This window comes from Heteronotia binoei, chromosome 13 (assembly GCF_032191835.1).
Source record: "Heteronotia binoei isolate CCM8104 ecotype False Entrance Well chromosome 13, APGP_CSIRO_Hbin_v1, whole genome shotgun sequence".
Lineage (NCBI taxonomy): Eukaryota > Metazoa > Chordata > Lepidosauria > Squamata > Gekkonidae > Heteronotia > Heteronotia binoei.
Genome location: NC_083235.1, coordinates 70,440,136 through 70,461,855, shown reverse-complemented (window position 1 = coordinate 70,461,855; position 21,720 = coordinate 70,440,136). Strand labels below are relative to the sequence as shown.

The 21,720-nt window shown below is 44.5% G+C and overlaps 1 protein-coding gene across 1 annotated transcript in view; it reads right to left on the bottom strand.

The window, feature by feature from the left end:
* Positions 1 to 21,720, bottom strand: part of SPHK1 (sphingosine kinase 1) — a 69,012-nt gene that overhangs the window by 16,353 nt on the left and 30,939 nt on the right. Inside the window, exon 2 of the mRNA XM_060253068.1 lies at positions 1,716 to 1,865. Within this exon, the coding sequence (XP_060109051.1) occupies positions 1,716 to 1,865 (150 nt within the window). The remainder of the gene's footprint in view (positions 1 to 1,715; positions 1,866 to 21,720) is intronic.

Genomic DNA, 21,720 nt, shown 5'->3' with positions numbered 1-21,720 from the left:
CTTGGCACCTGTCGCATCAACCATCACCAGTGGTCTGACCTAGCCTCAGATTGCAAAGCATGGAGGCACACCATCCACCAGGCTGTCTCTTCCTTTGAGAACGCACGCATAGCTGGTCTTGAGGACAAAAGGAGATTGAGGAAGAATCGCACTGCTACAGCACCAACCCCAAATCAGACTTTTCCCTGCAGCCACTGTGGCCGGATCTGCCTGTCCCGCATTGGTCTTGTCAGCCACCAGCGAGCCTGCTGCAGACGTGGACTACTGCACCCTTCTTAAATCTTCGTTCGCGAAGTCAAGCTGAGAGAGTTCTGAATTTGTTGCTTTTTGTACACAATGGAACATTCAAATCTGGCATGGCATTCTGTATAATTCCACGGGTCAAGCTATTGTGGAACGCGCTAATCGGACATTGAAAACCACTCTTCAAAAACAAAAGGAGTGAAAATGAGGGTTCCTACCCAAATGCGGGTTCAGGAACAATTGAATTTGGGCTTATTAACTTGGCATGGTCTGGTTCCCCTTATTACCTGGGGGCGCAGGCATGCTGCTGTGTTCTCTCTTGCAAGTCCATTGTGGATTCCGGCATGTTGCGTTCACCCGGCTAAAGATGGCATGGCATCAGGGGCTCCCAAATCCGATTCCCAATTTCAATCTCAGCCTCAAACGGGAGATGGTGCAATGCCCGCACACCCAGACGGCTCGTGATATCACACGGGGGGGATGTGAAGCGTCTAACTAATCAAGCTCAAAAAACGTTGGAAGAAGCTGGGTGAGAGCCATCCCCGGAGAACTTGGTGGCTGCTGTTTTTGCGCAGCTCACAATGAACTACATGACTGTTCCTTGTTGTTTGTGTCCCACCTGCAACTCTCATAACATAAATGCACTTGCTTGTGTAGTTGCTAAAGCATTGAACTATACCTCAGCTGCTCTGGCAGCTCTCAACGTAGAACAGCGACAGCTTCGTAGTGCTATTTTAGACAATTGAGCTGCAATCGATTACTTGTTGTTATTACATCATCAAGGCTGTGAAGCTGTGCAGCAGATGCGCTGCTTTAATTTGTCTGACAATAGTCATCTTATCGAAAAGGAAATACAAGCCCTCAAACAACTAACACAGCAAATCAAGCAAGACGTCCTCCCTTCCTGGTAGAGCAGCTTATGGTCCTGGCTTCCCTCAGGAGTCTGGCTCCGAACTCTTTGCATGTATGGAATATTAGTTTTTGTCATATCGATTTTATGTTGCTGTTTACTTCAGTGTGTACCCTCCCTATTGCAGCAATGTTTTTCTATTTGCCGCACAGTTCCCACAAATCCTATTTCACGACAACAATTGCCATATGCATATAAAGCTCTTGCGCAGATGGACCATCAATTTATAAAACAAAAAAGGGTGGAATGTAGTGGCTTTGCCTTGCTTCTTGACCTTTCAGGCACACCTGAAAGGTTAATAGGGAACCAGGCACAGCGAACTTTGTTCTGGATCATGGAAAAATGCTAAGTTCAGTAAATATAGTTTATCTGGTCTCTGCTCTCGAGCACGTCCCACGCTCTGACAGTTTTGTACGACTCAGCTATTTCACCTCAGACCATGTCTCATGATGATCTGATATGACTCAATAAAAGGCTGGACAAGACTCCAGCAAAGCAGCTCATGCCCCAACCTGAAGACTGATTGTCGAGTCGTTCTTTGCCACACTGGCACAACACTTACCGGTTATAAACATGCTGAATGCTATGTTTGCTTCTGTCAGCATCGGCTGCACCTGAGTCCTAAATAGATGGAGTGCCTGGCCCGACCCACTCTGTGGATTTAGTAGCACCATCACTTGACAGGGCCGAGAGAGGTGTCCATATATTGCTCCTGCACAGAAACAAGAGACAACAGGGAAATGGCAATGAGGTTTGGGGTGTTAGGCTACACATAAGATCCTACTTCCACTCTCCTGACCCTAAAAGAGAGACAGGGGGAAAAAATACTACAGCCCTTGATATGATTAACTGCTGTCGCTAAACAGCATGGATTAATATATGAAACCAAACTTGACAAGCAGATGTTGAAGAGCTCTATGTCCTAAATTGTGGAATTAGAGCTGGAGAGAGGCAGCAGAGGCCAGGAATGCCTCTCACCAGCCTCAGCCTTTCCTGGGCACAAAAAGATCTTGCCACAGTGGTGTGTGCCCTAGTTGTACACTTTTCAAAAATAGAATTGTTTAAATATTTTATATGTACATTTTAAATGCTGTTTAAAATGTTTTAATGTTCTGATGTTTTGCCACCGTGGGGATCCTATCTGGGTATAAAGGTGGCATAGGAATGTTTTAAATAAATGAAATATATTAGACTACAACAATGCACTTTACATGGGTCTACCCTTGAAGAGTGTCCAATTGGTAGCGAATGCCACAGCCAGACTTCTAACAGGAGTGGGTCATAGGGACCATTATACTACAGTCATGGCTCCCAGTTTGTTTCTAGGTCCAATTCAAGATGCTGGTACTGACCTTTAAAGCCCTATGTGGCTTAGGGGCCACCATACGAAGGACCACCTCCTCGCATATGAAAACTACTGCTCTTCTTTGGAATTCCTGCTTCAGGTGCCCCCTCTATCTGAGGTAGGATGGGTGGCAACTTGAGCAATAGTCTTCTCAGTCACAGCACCAAGACTATGCCTTCCCACAAAAATGCATTAGGAAACATGCTAAAATTATATGACCCCAAAATTCAGACCAAAAGGACTGCACAGTGGATCCATGTTCAGAGATGGAGATTTTCCTGGGCAAGTCCCCAAGTTTGCAGAAAAATCCAAAAAGAAAAATGTTGAGGGGGGTTTAAAGTCGTCACACAACAGAAGAATGTTGAATGAGATTCCAAGGAACTTCACAATATCATGATTGACACTGGAGACTCACCTAATAACCCCACCAGAACTAGAGGATTTCAACTTAGAAAGGCTCTGAAAGCAGCAACTAAGAGGTCAGAAGGAAGCAAGTAGAAGTGAGAAGGCAGAGGCAGGTTTCCCTCCCCCCCCCCCCCCCAGAAATCTCACAGATCCCAGCCTGTAATATTTAATATTAATTTGTCTGAGCCAGACTTCATCTTAAGTAGCAGGTCTGTATGCTCCTTACAGTTGGGAACCTCTTCACAGACTCAAACAGATGGCTGGTGCAGAATTACGGTAACATGGAAGGGTAAATGACAAGTCAACCTCTCCACTTCCCCCTTAAAACAGAGGATACAACAAGAGCCACGTTGATTTTGTGATTAGAATATCAGATTAGGATCTGGAGAACCCAGGACTGAATCTCCATTCCACCATGGAAGCTCGCTATGGGATCTTGGGCCTGTCACTTTCTTTGGGCCTCACTGTAGTGAAGTTAAAATGGAGGACAGGGAAGTAATTAGGCTTCCCAAACCCCCCGCCCTGCCGGGGGACCCCTGGATTAGCAGCCTAATCCCCCACTCTCTAAAAATCTGAAAGCGGGGGTGGGGGTGGGGTGGAACGGCACCGTGTCTCTTTCCCTGCCTGGCTTCAGGCTTCTCTCTTCCTCTGGGTCACAAAGACCCGCCCACCGCCGGCCTGCTATTTGCTCCAGTCCGGCCTCCCTTCGCGAGGTGCATGCTGGGACTCATAGTCCTTGCATCCTCTCTGGCTGCTGGGTGGCATCTCCTTGGGGAGTCTGGCTGGTGGGGGGGGGAGCTCCACCCCTGGAGGACCATGTGCGTTTCTACCTCTGGAGGCTTCAGTCGCTGATTGAAAGGCTTCCTCTTGGGGTGGTGTGTCTGTGTTACTTTGAAGAAGTTGGCAGCAACTTGTGAGTAGAAAGGCCCATCCCCTTCAGAGTCGCCAGAAATGGGGGGGGGACATGTCTGCTGAGCATTATTCTCTATGTGGAGATTGATTCTCATAGGGTATAATGGGGAATTGATCTGGAGGTTTCGGGGGCTCTGGGGGAGATGTTTTTTGAGGTAGAGGCACCAGATTTTCAGTATAGTATCTAGTGACTCTCCCCAAAGTATCTCCCAAGTTTCAAAACGATTGGACCAGGGGGTCCCATTCTATGAGCCCCAAAAGAAGGTGCCCCTATCCTTCATTATTTCCTATGGAAGGAAGGCATTTAAAAAGGTGTGCGGTTCCTTTAAATGTGATGGCCAGAACTCCCTTGGAGTTCAATTATGCTTGTCACACCCTTGTTCCTGGCTCCGCACCGATGTCTCCTGGCTCCACCCCCAAAGTCTCCTGGCTCCACCCCCAAAGTCCCCAGATATTTCTTGAATTGGACTTGGCAACCCTAGAAGTAATGCATTAGCCACACTGGGAAGAAAAGTGGGTTAGAATGAAATATTTTTAATTAATAAGCTAGTGTATTCCAGCAGGTACAAAAGACTAAAGAAATGTCCACAGTAAAAAAACACTACAGTCCTAATATGCTCAAACCCCAAAATGGAAGGAAATACTTTAATGCTGATTTTCTTGCTGGAAGCCCCTCGCTGTGTGTTTTAGCATTTACAGTTCAGTTTCTCCAGTAGGTCACACAAGCCACTGGCACAAGGAAAAGTGATATGAGATTCAATTCCAGCAACTGGATGGCTCACCCTTCTTCTCTGGCAATGATGCCAGTAATCATATACTTAGCTGGGGCATAATTGCACTGTATAACCACACCCATCTCTTTGCGTTTCCTAGAACGGCTCTCACATGATGCATGCTTGGCACGCGCAAAAGTAAGGAGGATAGCAAGAGAGTGAGATTTATTTTATTTTTTTTTACATAAAATTTATTGTGGGTGGGAAGTGAAGTAGAAGCAGTTGATGTGCAATGTTCTCGCTGTCACCTCTACCCCACTCTTCCTACACAGACCTCAGGGGGATATCATGGTTCTCCCCTCTCTGTTTTATACTGTTCTATGCTCACAGCAACCCTGCAAGGTAAGGTAGGCTGAGAGAGAGTTCACAAGAAGAATGGGGATTTGGACCCAGTTTTACAAAAGTTATGAAGCTCCCTAACAATACAGCTCAACTGGGCGGGGGAATAGGGAGAGAATAGTTACACAAAAGCAAAATTCTTTTGAGGTCCTGCATATGAATGGTCAAATTCAACCCTTCCTTAACGGAATAATGGATCCAAGCGGGAAGCCGTGTTGGTCTGAAGCAAGAGAACAAAGCGGTAGACAAGTGTCACCTTTAAGACCAACTCAGTTTTATCCAGAAGGTAAGCTTTCGTGTGCTCTTAAGCAGACTTCGTCAGTCTGATGAAGTCTGCTTAAGAGCATACGAAAGCTTGCATTCTGAATAGTTGGTTTTAATGACATAATGTCAGGCACAAGTAGCTGGGATCCAGAAGAAGAAGAAGAAGATGAAGAAGATATTGGATTTATATCCCGCCCTCCACTCCGAAGTGTCTCAGAGCGGCTCACAATCTCCTTTCCCTTCCTCCCCCACAACAGACACTCTGTGAGGTAGATGCAGATATTGGATTTCTATCCCGCCCTCCACTCCGAAGGGTCTCAGAGCGGCTCACAATCTCCTTTACCTTCTTCCCCCACAACAGACACCCTGTGAGGTAGATGCAGATATTGGATTTATATCCCACCCTCCACTCCGAAGAGTCTCAGAGCGGCTCACAATCTCCTTTACCTTCCTCCCCCACAACAGACACCGTGTGAGGTGGGTGGGGCTGGAGAGGGCTCTCCCAGCAGCTGCCCTTTCAAGGACAACCTCTGCCAGAGCTATGGCTGACCCAAGGCCATCTCAGCAGGTGCAAGTGGAGGAGGGGGGAATCAAACCCGGTTCTCCCAGATAAGAGTCCGCACACTTAACCACTACACCAAACAGCTCTGGATCCAAATACAGAGGGGAGGGAGGCATCACCTGAGAGGGGACACTTCTTAGGACAGTAGGACTCTTAAAGTCTTCACAGGGACAGCTCCAGGTTTTTTTAAAAAAAAGTTAAAATTCATATTTCAGACATGCAGCTAGCGCTTCCGCCTTCGCCATTGCCACAAATACAAACTGCTGGTTCTGTTCCTTGGTTTTAGTGGCATGTACTCATGCTGCGGTGTGCTTAAATCAGAAGCACACAAAGCCAATCTCACTGCTTGTTAGCCAAGAATCCATAGCCAAATTTCTGATATCACCGTTCCCCCAAGCAGAGCTCCCCCTTCCACAGAATTCAGCAGACACAGATACTGTGCCAGACACAATTAACTAATTAACCATGCATGCTAATTTCATCATCATCATACCTTTAATTGGCATTCTCAGGCATAATGCAAAAGGAGGACAGACAAAATATACAGTCCAAGATTAAGAGCAATAAGCTAATAGAGTTCATAGCAAAACAATGCATGTTAATTGTTTCCCAGTGTGTGGGTTGCTAGCTAAGCACAATCCAATGACTACATTGGGGCCATTCCAGGCTCTGCTTTGCATTCCATGTCCCAGGGCATGGTCTGAAGGCATGCAAGGCAGCAACCTCTACTAAAGCTGTCAGGTCAGTGCTGCATCATGCAATCCTAAAGAGAGTTGGACCTATGGGCTTAGAAAGCTCTAACTAGTTAGGTTGGCACTGTGAGAATCGTATTCTGATACAATGACTTGTACATACTGTGGAAAACGAAATAAACGATAATATATTTGTCTTGAGAGGATACCCCGAGCATGATATCAAACACTGTGATCTACAAATATTAGTAATTTAAAAAATGGAAGGCTGATACTTGTGGTTTTGAACATTTGCAAATAAGTGTTTGATGGCAATGCAAGGAAATTAAATCTTTTCCACCCCTACAATATCTTCAGAAGAATCCTCCTCATTTATAAATAAGGATCACAGCTTAAATAAATCGATGCCTCTTTTAATGCCTTTCAACCTGATGTCAGAGAAAGAAAGAAAGAAAGAAAGAAAGAAAGAAAGAAAGAAAGAAAGAAAGAAAGAAAGAAAGAAAGAAAGAAAGAAAGAGATTGTGTCAAAGGGATTCAATTTGTAAAATAAACCTGAGAGTTTGGTATTTTTCCTGAAGCGGGGAAAGCCTCAGACAATTTGGGCTTTGTTAGTTAGTAGGGTGGTGCAGATAAAGGACTATGCAGCCAGATAAGAGGGAAATAATTAAGAGGGAATTAGTTGGAACAGGAAGGTATAACATGTCTGAATGTCTTACTGTCTCACTAGAGGACCTCAAAGCATTTATCAGCTACTGGCCATTGGAATTCAGGCCCTCCCCACTTTATGTATTTATGTAGAACATTTCATATGCCTCACTTTTCTCCTATCACAGTCAGGACCCGAGATGGATAACAACAGTAGAAAAAATACAGAAATATTGTAAAGACATCAATGAACATAAACAAAAGCCAGTGAAAACATCAATATTAATCAAAGCACACATTTTAAAACAGGGAATTAAAATGTATTTTAAAAGTGAAGTTTTCAACAAGTGATAGAGATATACATTAAGAACATAAGAGAAGCCATGTTGAATCAGGCCAATGGCCCATCCAGTCCAACACTCTGTGTCACATAAGAACATAAGAGAAGCCATGTTGGATCAGGCCAGTGGCCCCTCCGGTCCAACACTCTGTGTCACACAGTGGCAAAAATTTTTTATATATACACACACACTGTGGCTAATAGCCACTGATGGACCTCTGCTCCATATTTTTATCTAAACCCCTCTTGAAGCTGGCTATGCTTGTGGCCGCCACCACCTCCTGTGGCGGTGAATTCCACATGTTAATCACCCTTTGGGTGAAGAAGTACTTCCTTTTATCCGTTTTAACCTGTCTGCTCAGCAATTTCATCGAGTGCCCACGAGTTCTTGTATTGTGAGAAAGGGAGAAAAGTACTTCTTTCTCTACTTTCTCCATCCCATGCATTATCTTGTAAACCTCTATCATGTCACCCCGCAATCGACGTTTCTCCAAGCTAAAGAGTCCCAAGCGTTTCAACCTTTCTTCATAGGGAAAGTGTTCCAGCCCTTTAATCATTCTAGTTGCCCTTTTCTGGACTTTCTCCAATGCTATAATATCCTTTTTGAGGTGCGGCGACCAGAACTGCACACAGTATTCCAAATGAGACCGCACCATCAATTTATACAGGGGCATTATGATACTGGCTGATTTGTTTTCAATTTCCTTCCTAATAATTCCCAGCATGGCGTTGGCCTTTTTTTATTGCAATCGCACACTGTCGTGACATTTTCAGTGAGTTATCTACCACGACCCCAAGATCTCTCTCTTGGTCAGTCTCTGCCAGTTCACAACCCATCAACTTGTATTTGTAGCTGGGATTCTTGGCCCCAATGTGCATTACTTTGCACTTGGCCACACTGAACTGCATCTGCCACATTGACGCCCACTCACCCAGCCTCAACAGGTCCCTTTGGAGTTCCTCACAATCCTCTCTGGTTCTCACTACCCTGAACAATTTAGTGTCATCTGCAAACTTGGCCACTTCACTGCTCACTTCCAACTCTAAATCATTTATGAACAAGTTAAAGAGCATGGGACCCAGTACCGAGCCCCGCGGCACCCCACTGCTTACCATCCTCCATTGCGAAGACTGCCCATTTATACTCACTCTCTGCTTCCTATTACTCAGCCAGTTTTTGATCCACAAGAGGACCTGTCCTTTTACTCCATGACTCTCAAGCTTTCTAAGGAGCCTTTGATGAGGAACTTTATCAAAAGCTTTCTGGAAGTCAAGGTAAACAACATCTATCGGGTCTCCTTTGTCCACATGTTTGTTCACCCCCTCAAAGAAATGTAACAGGTTAGTGAGGCAAGATCTTCCCTTACAGAAACCATGCTGAGTCTTCCTCAATAACCTGTGTTCATCATTGTGCCTACTCATTCTGTCCTTGATAATGGTTTCTACCAACTTTCCCGGTATTGAAGTCAGACTGACTGGCCTGTAATTTCCTGGATCTCCTCTGGAACCCTTTTTAAAGATGGGGGTGACATTTGCTACCTTCCAGTCCTCAGGAACGGAGGCAGATTTCAATGAAAGATTACAGATTTTTGTCAAAAGATCCACAAGTTCAACTTTGAGTTCTTTCAGAACTCTCGGATGTATGCCATCCAGACTCGGTGACTTATTAGTTTTTAATTTGTCTATCAGTTGTAGGACCTCCTCTTTTGTCACCTCAATCTGACTCAGGTCTTTCAATACCCCTTCCAAAATTAGTGGTTCTGGGGCGGGCAAAAAGTTCTCATCTTCCACAGTGAAGACGAAGGCAAAAAATGCATTCAGCTTCTCAGCCATTTCCCTATCCTCCTTCAGTAATCCTTTTACTCCATGGTCATCCAAGGGCCCCACTGCCTCCCTGGCTGGTTTCCTACTTCTAATATATTTGAAGAAATTTTTATTGTTGGTCTTTATGTTTTTTGCAATATGCTCCTCATAGTCCCTTTTTACCTGCCTGATCACAGTCTTGCATTTGATTTGCCACAGCCTGTGTTCCCTTTTACTAATCTCACTTGGACTGGTTTTCCACTGCTGGTTTTACAACAGAGTTGGACTGGGTTTACAACAGAGGTTGTTGGCCTTATGCTAATACTATTACATACCATGATATGTAACTGCATTAAATGCCTCATGGCACAATCTGGGCCTGGGCTCTCTGCCCTTAGTGCTGAAGATATTCTGAGAGTATGAGAGAGAGGTGTGTGTTTGTGGCAAAACCCCAAACAAGGTCCTTCCTCAGCCATATTAACATGAGCTTCCACAGCAACCTCCAGCTAACCACAAGCCTGTCATGTCATGACCTGGGATTAACTTTCCCAAGCGGCCAAGCCCATATTCTTCAAGGAAATATCACAATGTAGTTTCAAGGAAATATCACAAATATATTCACCTCTATGCCGTCCACTCTGTCACTGTACCAATCTCCACTGGCATATAGGTAGCATAACCTCACTTTGGATAATTTTGTGATTACTGCCTAAATCACCATCTGATCTTAATTTTTTTTTGGTTCTTGTTTTAATCCATTTTTTAATAATCTATCATATCTTTTTTTTTTACTTGTTACCTGCCCTGAGCCTTGCTATGCAGGAGAGGGCTAAAAGTCTAAATAAATAAATAAAACCCCTTCCTTCTGTCTCTGTTACAGAAGTATTAGATAAACTCTGGGGGCTTAGAAGAGCGAGGGAAGATTAATTTAGGCCTCCAGGATATAGCTCATAAAGCTGGGACATGCTTATCTGGCAGAACTCATAGGGAAAGAAATTCAAGGAGGTTGGCGCTGATAGCAATACAGTGCAGGTAGCTTACATAGGTGGAAAAGTCAGGAACATTTAGGGAGAATAACGTAAGGAAAAATCAGTGCAGGCTGTCAACAGGCCATGGCCTCCTGAGAGGAGGTTGTGCTGGGATGTGAGAAACCCACATGGCAGCAAAGTGTTGGGCACAGAATATACAAGGAATGAGAGAGCACCTCCTGCTAACAGCTTGGGGATTTGCATTTAGCCTCAATGAACAAGAATCTTGCTGTAAAAGCAGCAGTGAATAATTAAAAAAACACAAAGCCATCTCTAAGGCAGCTAAGGTCAGAGAGAAAGAAAGGATTGGCAGAGTAACTAGGATGCACCTGTATTTGCTCTGATTCAGTCAGAACTTTGCACTGAGGTAATTTCCTGTGTTCCTGGGTGTGGCACAATCCAAGCCATTCTATAAATCTAAACCATTGTTATGCAAGAGGCAGGGAGGAAACCAAACACGGTCTACGTGTCCCTTGATATACTCAGAGTTTATCTATAGGAAACTATTTGATTCTTCGCTAGTCTTTTTTTTTTTTTTAAATTCTGACCTGGTTAAAGAACCAGCTTCGCTTTAGCTAGCAATATTTATCTGGAGAGAGACCCAGGAGTGCATTCATGACTGTAATTCTTTTTCACCACTCAGCTGCAGCCTCCTTAATGTACCATTTAGATCATCTGGTTGAGGTTCAGGGGGTGGCATCGGCCTAGATTTTGTTCTTATCGTTGGAGTGAGGCAGAACATGTAGCCTGGAGTTCCACGTGCACCTGTTCTTTCACATACATTATTAAATATCTTTGTTAAGTGACTGGGAGAGACTTCCTGGAATTAGGATGTCACTAATATGCCAATGACACCCAGCTCTGTATTTAGGGATGCCGGGTCTAACTCAGAAAATATATGGGGACTTTGGGGGTGGAGCCAGGAGACTTTCATATTCCCTAAAATAAATAATACAGCCATGAAGTTTCCTCAGCCCCCATTTCCTCAACCCCCAGCAGCTGCTTCTCCTCTCCCTCTCTCTCTCTCATACACACACACACAGAGAGCAGCAAAATAAACAGCTTGCAATACCACACTTTTGTGATCTTACTCACAGAGCAGTTTACTCACAGAGTTGTTGAATGTAACTGCTGCATATCCAGCCAAGTACTTCAGACTAACACACGGAAATCAAAGGTTCTAATTTACTCTTTACTCTCTATTTTACTGTGCAAATCACTTCTGAAAGGAATGTAAAACAAACCCTCCATCTGTTTTGGTTTCCCAACCTTTCTAGCAGTTCACTGGGAGCAGCCATGTTGTTCTGCCAGCTTGCCTCACCCCCATTCAGCCTGACTCCTACAGATTTAAAGGCACACAGACCTTCTAAAAAGCAAGAAGTTTCCAAGCTTCTTCCAGCCTTCCAAGTGGAAAGGCACATGGTGGCTGTTGGGGCAGGGCTTCCCCCCCACCAGCTGACTGGGGGCAAGAAGGAGCCTGCAAAAGTGGGGGATCCCCCACTGGGACCTGGGATTGAGAAGTCTATCTGTATTTAGGGAGCTGCTATTGCTGTTCAGAATCAGTACCTAGAAGCTGTGATGAAATGGTTGAGTTTGAAGATGAAACTGAATCTTAAATTGACCTCCGACAAGATGGAAATGATGCCCACTGGAAAGCCAGAGGCTCTGAGTATGCCATCTACCTGCTGCTGGGGTACATGTTGCTTCGTTGGGTCAGGTACACAAATAGGGCATTTCCCAGAACTGGGATAGTGTAAAATGCTGTCTGCAGTTCAGTGTCCTTGTGGTGATAAACAAAGCCAGAATTAAAAAGTATGGAAGCAGAATATTTCAGTCCTGGTTATACATCTTGCAGGAATTAAAGGCATGTTAATGGCAAATAGAAAAGAGTAACTGACAAGAGAATGTCTAATAAGGGGTTAGCTAGCAGAATTTGCAATGCCCAGTAATAAAAACCAATTAAGGCTGCATTCTTCAGGACACGTTCCTGGGGGCAAGCCCCAGAGAATACCAACGAACTTACCTCTGAGTTTAACTGTTTAGGATTACTTCCCTAGACAAATGATTAGGAAATATAAAATAAAAGTATATCTACTAGTATCTGCAAGCTATTAGAACAATGGGTATGGAAAGATGGCTAAAGATGGATGGTCTGAGCCAGTAAAGGCAGCTGTTACGACTGAACATTGACACATTCCAGCATTTTCACCGTCGGGTCCCCTTTGTTCTTATTTTTCTTGCAACTCCCTTGGCTAACGTTTTGTTTGAACAGATGAGATCATTAAATCAAGCTGAAATTTCGCTAACTCCAGGCCCCGAAAGAAATATGTGCTTAGTCACATTTGGGGAAGAGACAGAAAGAAAAGATGGAGGAGGCACATTATTACCGAAACGGATCAGCAGCACAGGGATGCCATCCAGCTAACCATAAGGATTCTATACCACTGGGAAAGAAGGAAAGCAAATTCTGAGCAGCCAGACATGTTACAATACACCCAGACTAAAGAGACTAGTTAAGATTTAAAGCTTTCCTTGTACGCCTAATTTTAGCCGGTGATAGCTTTCTGACTATGGAATGCCTGTAGCAGATATTATCAAAACTGCGTGGGGGAGAGGCCTTATATTTGTGCCCATCATAATCAAGAGCTGGGCCATAGTGTGCTGTTTATTTTTTTTTATTTAGTTGATTTTATTTCTAGCCTGCCCTCCCCCCCCCCCCCCCCCCGCCAAAGCAGCATGACCTATTAGACCTTGCTCAGCTGAACAGCATATAATGGAGGACAACTCTTCAAAGGCCATGAGCTAGTAGTTTCTGTTGTGCAATCGCACCCTTTGGAATTTGTTAACAATTATGCAGCACATCCTCTTTTACATATCGTATGAGGTTCATACATCCACTGTGTTGTGTCCTAGGCTCAAATGGGAGAACTGTTACTTTTGGAGGGAACTGTTACTTTTGGAGGGAAGCCGAACAAGCCAGAGCTTGAACTCCACACCAGGGTTCCAGAGAAGGCCTAAGCGTGCCCAATCACGGGAAGGATTGAAACATAAGTAGCCAATCAACATCCAGGCTCATACTGTACCCTGATAGGCCCTTAGGGCCCTGTAAATAGCCAATCCGTGTAGATAGTTAAGGACCAATAAGAAGGGGGCAAGAATTGTATAAAGGAGCGGGAAGTTTGAACAGAGCTCAGTCTGTGTGTGTTCCTGAAGTAAAGCTTGCTGAAATCATTCTCTGACTCTGGTCTCTTACTGCGCCGACCCCAGTACTTTACACACTGTTTTGCAGAAAGAGCCCTATCCATGAGAGGACTGAATGGCTTTAAAAAGGAAATAATATATTTGCTCTGTACAAGAATCCCCAGAGATTATCCACGCAGATACTTTTTTCTCAGTGAGAGTCAGCAAGCTTGACTATGCCAGCCCACACACTAATTGCTACTTGCAGGTTCAGTTTGGAAGCAACAGCCAACAGCGGCACAAGTATAGAAACTGAAGTGCCAAACCCCGCGTCAGCTGAGGCACTTTACGACTTGACTTTTCTTCCACTTGGTATTACCACCACTGGAAGGAGCAACCGTCTGAAATTACTTAGTGCCCTGCAATCCACAGGCTTAGTTTCCCCTCCTTCAGAGAACCCTGGTAAAATGTACTTTAATCTGAGATACTGGCATTGCGATGCTAAGTATCAGCTTGTGATCCAATTGCCTCAGCAGCAAGCTCTCAATGCACAGCAGCCAAGAAGGTCTGAGCGCCTGCTCCGGCTGCAACGCCACTGAGGATGTTCTCCGCAGCTGAGAACGAAACGTCTGGAAGGAAAACTTTCTCCAGTAGAACACGGCACTTGATCCCGAAAGACTCTACAAACCCTAATGATGTTACCAGCCGTGAAAACCTGAAATCTTTGATAGCTCTGCTTTTCTTCCTCCCCAAGGGAGGAGCCTCAGTCAACAGAGAAAATAGAGGTTTTGCTCTGTAGTTGCTGTGCAATTGAGCAAGCCATGCAAAGCAAGCTGTTATGCAGAAGGAGGCAAGATATAGGGGGAAGGAAGCAGATGACAGCCAGTTGCTCAGGTGCCTGATAGAAACCCTCAACACAAGATGACAATCTGATAAATCACTCCACAGTGTCCCAGCACTGTACGACAGTAAAGGAAAGAGAGGCCAAAGCCCTTTAAAAATTATCTGATGGTACAATGTGTTGTTTCCAAATGGTCAGTGCAAGCATTATAGTCCAGTGATCCAACAATTTACAGCAAATCGTGGGAGGAGTGGCCAGATGGTGTTCAGCCCTAAAAGAACACAGAACGCAGAACACACATGGTTTTAAAGAACAGTTTCTCACAGAGTTATGGCTTCATTTTGTGCATGTGGCATAACTGTTAGTTGAAACAGACCCTTAGAAGATCTGTATTTAGGAAACTGTCAAAGTAAAAAATGCTTGCAACCCACGGACGGGATACATCATGCATTGCCTTGGCAGCTGGAGTCCATTCATTTCTGAAGCACAGCACCTTATCGAGATAAAACAAGCCATGTTATACTTTTTGCCAGATGTTTCTGCTGCGGTGACACAGCTGTGATTCAGCACAGTGTGATAAAAGGATGAGAAAATCAGCATTTCCTTGAAAGGGGAGGTCTGCTGACTTGCCAGAAGTTGCCCGCTCCTATTATTTTGGTGACTCAGAGGTGGTTCCAGAGAAATTGCTGGTGGTTTGCTAGGTCCTGATGATAGCCTTTGTCTTATCCCACAGCATTGTCAAAAGGATACAATCACGAATTAATTTACAGACTGCTATAACTTTTATGATACAATAGAAAACAACATTTCTAAACACTATAACGCATCGGACTGATGTACTTCAGACAGCCCAACTGGCAATGATTAGTTGCAGGCAACCCAGTCTACTTGACTAGCTTACCAAGGTGTTGGAAGAAAGAATCAGATTCTTTCACTTGTAGGCTACAAGTATGTCTCGGAGCATGGACTGGGCATGCACGTCCCTTGGGAGAAGAACTGTGGTTCAGTAGGAGGTACCATGTTCAAACTAGGGTTGCCAAGTCCAATTCAAGAAATATCTGGGGACTTTGGGGGTGGAGCCAGGAGACATTGGGGTGGAGCCAAGATCAAGGCTGTGACAAGCATAATGGAACTCCAAAGGGAGTTCTGGCCATCACATTTAAAGGGACACCTCTTCAATGCCTTCCTTCCATAGGAAATAATGAAGGATAGGGGCACCTTCTTTTGGGGCTCATAGAATTGGACCCCCTGGTCCAATCTTTTTGAAACTTGGGGGGTATTTTAGGGAGAGGCACTAGATGCTATACTGAAAATTTGTTGCCTCTACCCCAAAAAACAGCCCCCCCCCAGAGCCCCAGATACCCACAGATCAATTCTCCATGATTTTCAATGGGAATAAATCTCCATAGGGAATAACAGAGTTCCCAGCAGACATTTCCCTCCCCTCCCCCCGCTTTCTGACGACCCTGAAGCGGGGGGAGGGCCTCCAAACTGGGGGATCCCCTGCCCCCACCTGGGGACTGGCAACCCTAGTTCAAACTCTGATATTTCCAGTTTCTTAAAAAACGATCAGGTAAGAAGTTATATGAAAGACCTCTAATATGGGGTATTTTTTCCTACAGATGATGAAGAGGATTGCAGATTTATACCCTGCCCTTCTTTCTGAATCAGAGACTCAGAGCAGCTTACAATCACCTATATCTTCTCCCCTCACAACAGACACCCTGTGAGGTGGGTGGGGCTGAGAGGGCTCTCCCAGCAGCTGCCCTTTCAAGGACAACCTCTGCCAGAGCTCTGGCAGACCCAAGGCCATTCCAGCAGGTGCAAGTGGAGGAGTGGGAAATCAAACCTGGTTCTCCCAGATAAGAGTCCGCACACTTAACCACTACACCAAACTGGCTCTCATCCATCATGTATGTCCCTACAGATGCTTTCACATGGATAGAGATGTAACATTTCCAGAAATTTTGAAGCTGCAGGGAAAGGGGTTTTTTGGGGGGGGGGCAGGGGCGGTGTCAGAAAAAAGGAAATTTTGGAGAAAACTGAAATATGTGCAACACTTTTTTTCCTATCAAATCTAAACTTTTACTGATGTAACAACAGAGAATGCAAAATTCATAGTTAGTTTAGGCATATTTAAGGAATTTAAAGGCATAAATATCTTCATTTTCTATAAGACAAATTACAATTATACCCAGTACCTGAGAAATTGCTACACCCTATGCAACCATAGCATGTGGATCTTTAATCTTTGCCATTTGAGAGATAGGAACAAATAAAACCAATTACGTAGTAAACGGAATAAATCATATTAGTTGGACAGGAGCTCTATCATGGAGTCCCAATAGGAAGAAGTATCAGAGTACCAGAGCACGGGCCTTTTCGATCGCGGCCCCTACCCTGTGGAACCGACTCCCAGAGGAGGTGCGGGCCCTGCGGAACCTTGAACAGTTCCGCAGGGCCTGCAAGACCACCCTTTTTAAATTAGCATACTCGGACTGCTAGGAAAAACGGTAACCAAGGGTCCGCCAATGCGGTCTAAAGATCTATACCGCATCACAACTGTATTACTGGATTGGTTTTAAGTTAATATTTTAATGTTTTATTGCTCTATATTGTAATTTTAAGGTTTTACTTGTTATTGTATGATTGTAGAATGTTGTTAGCCGCCCTGAGCCTGCCGTGGTGGGGGAGGGCGGGATATAAATGAAATAAATAAATAAGAACGGCCAGCTTGTTTGGATAATAAGCTAAACTTTATAACATACCACTGAACTCTTTAGCAATTTATTTTCATTAAACATATTACAGAATATTAATTTTTGCCAAAATTATTTCCATTGAAAATATTGTATATGTCTATAGTGGGTTGTTTTGTTTTTAGCGTTCTCCAAATGTTTCCAAACTCTCTACCAGAAAAACTGGTGAAAGTCTTCAGAGAAAAATAAAGAAAAGCATCCCACTCCACCCCAATTTTTCCTCCCCTCCCCCAGCACCGTCCCCTCTATTGTGCATTGATAATTTTAATGTGTAAACCAGACAGCAATGAACATATATGAACATATGAAGCTGCCTTATACTGAATCAGACCCTTGGTCCATCAAAGTCAGTATTGTCTACTCAGACTGGCAGCGGCTCTCCAGGGTCTCAAGCTGAGGCTTCTCACACCTCTTTGCCTGGACCCTTTTTGGTTGGAGATGCCAGGGACTGAACCTGGGACCCTCTGCTTACCAAGCAGATGCTCTACCACTGAGCCACTGTCCCTCCCCAAGGGGAAGGACGGTGGCTCAGTGGCAGAGCATCTGCTTGGGAAGCAGAAGGTCCCAGGTTCAATCCCCGGCATCTCCAAAAAAGGGTCCAGGCAAATAGGTGTGAAAAACCTCAGCTTGAGACCCTGGAGAGCCGCTGCCAGTCTGAGTAGACAATACTGACTTTGATGGACCAAGGGTCTGATTCAGTATAAGGCAGCTTCAGATGTATGTAGCAATAGCAATGACAATGTGGCAGCCTACAGATGGTGTGATCAGAGGAACTGCTGATTACGCAACTGCCTGGTCCACCTGTGATGCTTGTACACGTGAATGCATTCCTGAGGACAGTCAACATTGCCTGAGTGGAAAGCAAGATATTGTCTGCACTGGCTACCAATTGAGTACTGGATCCGTTTCAAGGTTTTAGTATTAACTTTTAAAGCCTTATGCGGCTTGGGATCTACATACCTACGGGACCGTCTCTCCCCATACGAGCCCCAGAGGCTTCTACGATCGGCCGACCAACATCTTCTGACTATCCCCGGCCCAAAGGACGTCCAGCTTGCCTTGACCAGGGCCTTTTTGGCCCTGGCCCCAACCTGGTGGAATCAGCTCCCCAAGGAGATACAGGCCCTACTGGATCTACTGCCATTCCGGAGGGCCTGTAAAACGGAGCTGTTCCGGCGGGCTTTTGGCTGAGGCAGTCGGGCGTCTGCACACCCATCTAATCGGCCTCCCTGCGCTGACCACATCCTGTGTTTTAATTTGTGAATGATGTTCATATCACAGACACTGCCTTATTTTATTTCATTTGAATGGTTTTAACTGTTTAATTTTAACTGTTTCATTGTGTGATTTAATTGCTTTATTATGTTGTAATCTGCCCTGAGCCCGACTTGGGAAAGGGCGGACTAGAAATCCACAAAATAAATAAATAAACCCCAACTTACTTTCAATGATATAGCATCAATTTCACTTGCATAACTGAAATATCACAAATTCAAACAGAAAAGTACTTGTTCTGGCACTATTTTAGAATTAGAACTCTGACTATGCTTGAGTTTTGTGCTTTTAAAAAAGCCGAACAAACACCGTGCTTGCTCACAGTGATACCATGACATCACTCTTATCTCTCTGAACACACCAAGGTGCAGACTTCCAATATATATTTGCATATGTGAAAGACGTCACAGTGATTCACAGCATACCAGCATTAAAAGGAACATCATCAGGAAATTAATGCGGATCTTAAACATTTGAATTTCAAGGCAAACAGAATTCTGACTCCAGTAGCACATTAAAGACTTGACAAAAATTGTGGCAGGGTACAAACTTTTGTGCATCACTGCTCACTTCTTCAGACATTGAGCAGTGACTCACAAAACCTTGTATCTCGCCACACATTTTGTTACGTCTTTAAGGCACTATGGAACTCTCGCGCTTTTCTACTGCAACGGACAGACTAACATGGCTTCCCATCTTGAGAATTCTGACTGGTTTTCTTTGTGCCTCCTTTAAATATTATCCACTTGTAAAATAGAAACAGCCTTACACTGACCTTCAAATAGGTCCAAACCAGTCTCAATCCAAAGCATCATACTGATATCAAAAGAACAGGCAGACTGGTAATAATGTCTATCCTTGTTCATTTACAAGGCTGTTCAACCTGGGGCTTGGGTACACTCCATCAGCATGCCCAATTTCCACAAGAAACACTGAGCCTCTGTACTGCTATTTGCACTGGTCTGCTGCCTGCAATAACAACTTCCCCATCCCCCAACACAGAGCAGAAACAACCCCCCCCCCCCCACTAAAATCACATCAGTCTCTACTTTGCTGTTTTCTAGAAAGTCCCTATCCTTCTGGCTTTACACTAAAACACCAAAGCCAGAGTTCAGTTAGTATTCATCCATATTTTCCCCTTTTATCTGTATATCTGGGATGCAAAAGACCCAGTTCAACAAACTTTTAGAGCAATGGTGTCAAACTCATCTGCTAGGAGGCCAGATCTGACGCAAACGGGACTTTGTTGGGCCAGGCCATGTGTGTTATAAAATGTAATGTGAGGTAACAGAGATATAAACTTTATAAAGGACACAGACAAACACAAATATACTATTTTTAACGTAAAATACAAACTTGCTTAAAACTCTTGCAATATTTTGTTTAAAATGGAAAAGTGGGGGAATAGTGGGACTTGGCGGTACAATTTGTAAAGTAAAACAAGAAAAAGCGCAAGGATCACAGCAGAAACTAAAAAAATTTAAAATGCTCTGAGCCTGGGAAAACAATGAAATGGCATTGCAAGCTTCCCCCTCCCCCCCACTCCCTGGGTCTACTCAGATTGGCTGCGGGTTCCCAGGTTAGAGTACTTGCTAGGTGAGCTTCATTGAGCAGAGACAAGCTGGCTCATAGCTTCAACCCTTTATTTGCAAGCACAACTCCAGGCAGCATGAGGTTCAGCTGAGCTGTCTATACAGGAACACTAAAACAGATTGCAGCACAGACAAAGCTGCAAGGAAAATGTGGAATGGATCTTCCGTCAAAGTCCCTTGCAGCTGTCTGTGCTGCAGCCTGCAAAGGCAAGGCAGAACAGGCAGGAAACTGAAAAGGAACACTAATACATTGTGAAAAACGTCAGAAGCTGTCAAAAATAACTCAGACTCAGTTAAAGGAAGGTCTTCACTATAGCAAAGAAAGAAAAAAAATATTTTTGAATGCGTCAAACATCTACATTTAGACTATAATTTTACACTCACACGCCCCAACCAGCTCCAGGCCATGTAGAGGCAGTAATGTTAGTTTATTTTCTGTCACTGCAGCTCAACAAATAAATAAGTGGGACACCTCATTGAATCTGTGAAGAGCAATTCTAAGATACATGCCATGAGCCAGATCCATTTGGGATAGGGTTGCCAATCCCCAGGTGGGGGCAGGGGATCCCCCGGTGTGGAGGCCCTCCCCCCTCTTCAGGGTCATCAGAAAGCAGGGGGAGGGGAGGGAAATATCTGCTGGGAACTTTATTATTCCCTATGGGGATGTATTCCCATAGGAAATAATGGAGAATGGATCCGCGAGTATCTGGGGCTCTGGGGGGGGGCTGTTTTTTGAGATAGAGGCCCCAAATTTGCAGCGTAGTATCTGGTGCCTCTCCTCAAAATACCCTCCAAGTTTCAAAAAGATCGGACCAGGGGGTCCAATTCTATGTGCCGCAAAAGAAGGTGCCCCTATCCTTCATTATTTCCAATGGAAGGAAGGCATTGAAAAGTGTTCAGTCCCTTGAAATGTCATGGCCAGAACTCCCTTTGGAGTTCAATTGTGCTTGTCACAACCTTGCTCCTGGCTCCACCCCCAAAGTCTCCTGGCTCCACCCCAAAGTCTCCAGATATTTCTTGAATTGGACTTGGCAACCCTAATATGGGATGCAGTTCTGTGGGAGAAGATTATGGAAAGGAACCATTAATGAGGGCTCACATTTGCAGTCAACACTGTTTCACTGAAGAGTTTCCAGGCACAAATCACACGAGCATCCGTGGCATAATACTGAAAGATTAGGTGCATGAGCAATGGCTGGATGGGCCATTGGCCTGATCCAACATGGCATCACTTGCCTCTGCTTCAGCAAATAACCACAATTTGTTTACCCTCCATCTTCAACCAGACCTCGGAACACATTCGAACTGAACGGCAGTACACCTGGAATAGTTTTGATGACACTGTAGTTTGTCAGGCTGTTTTAGCGTGACTGCCAAGGCACACACATGCACAAGTGGATGATTCTGTGTGCCTGTATTGGGACTATCCTGCATCAGCTCGTTCATGATGCACGGGAAAGGCCTGTTGCATTGTTCATTCTGCTGGAAGCGTATTGCGCAGCCAAAGTTAAACAATGCAAGAACAAACGCAACATACCGAGCAGCGTATAAAATCCAGTGATTTTCGAGATGCATCTGATAAATAGAGAATAGCTCTAACACAAGATGCCAGTGTATATAAATATGTATACAACCAAAAATGGAGCATCTTCGTCTGCACAGGAATGGAGAGAGGAGACTCTTATCCCCAGAGACACACAATGGCAGGCATTCATTCTCTCTCACAGGGTTCAGCCTAGTACAATGGCAATGTTCCACTGTGCCATACACCCTGTGGCTCATTCAGATATAGACTTAGCAGGTTAGCATACT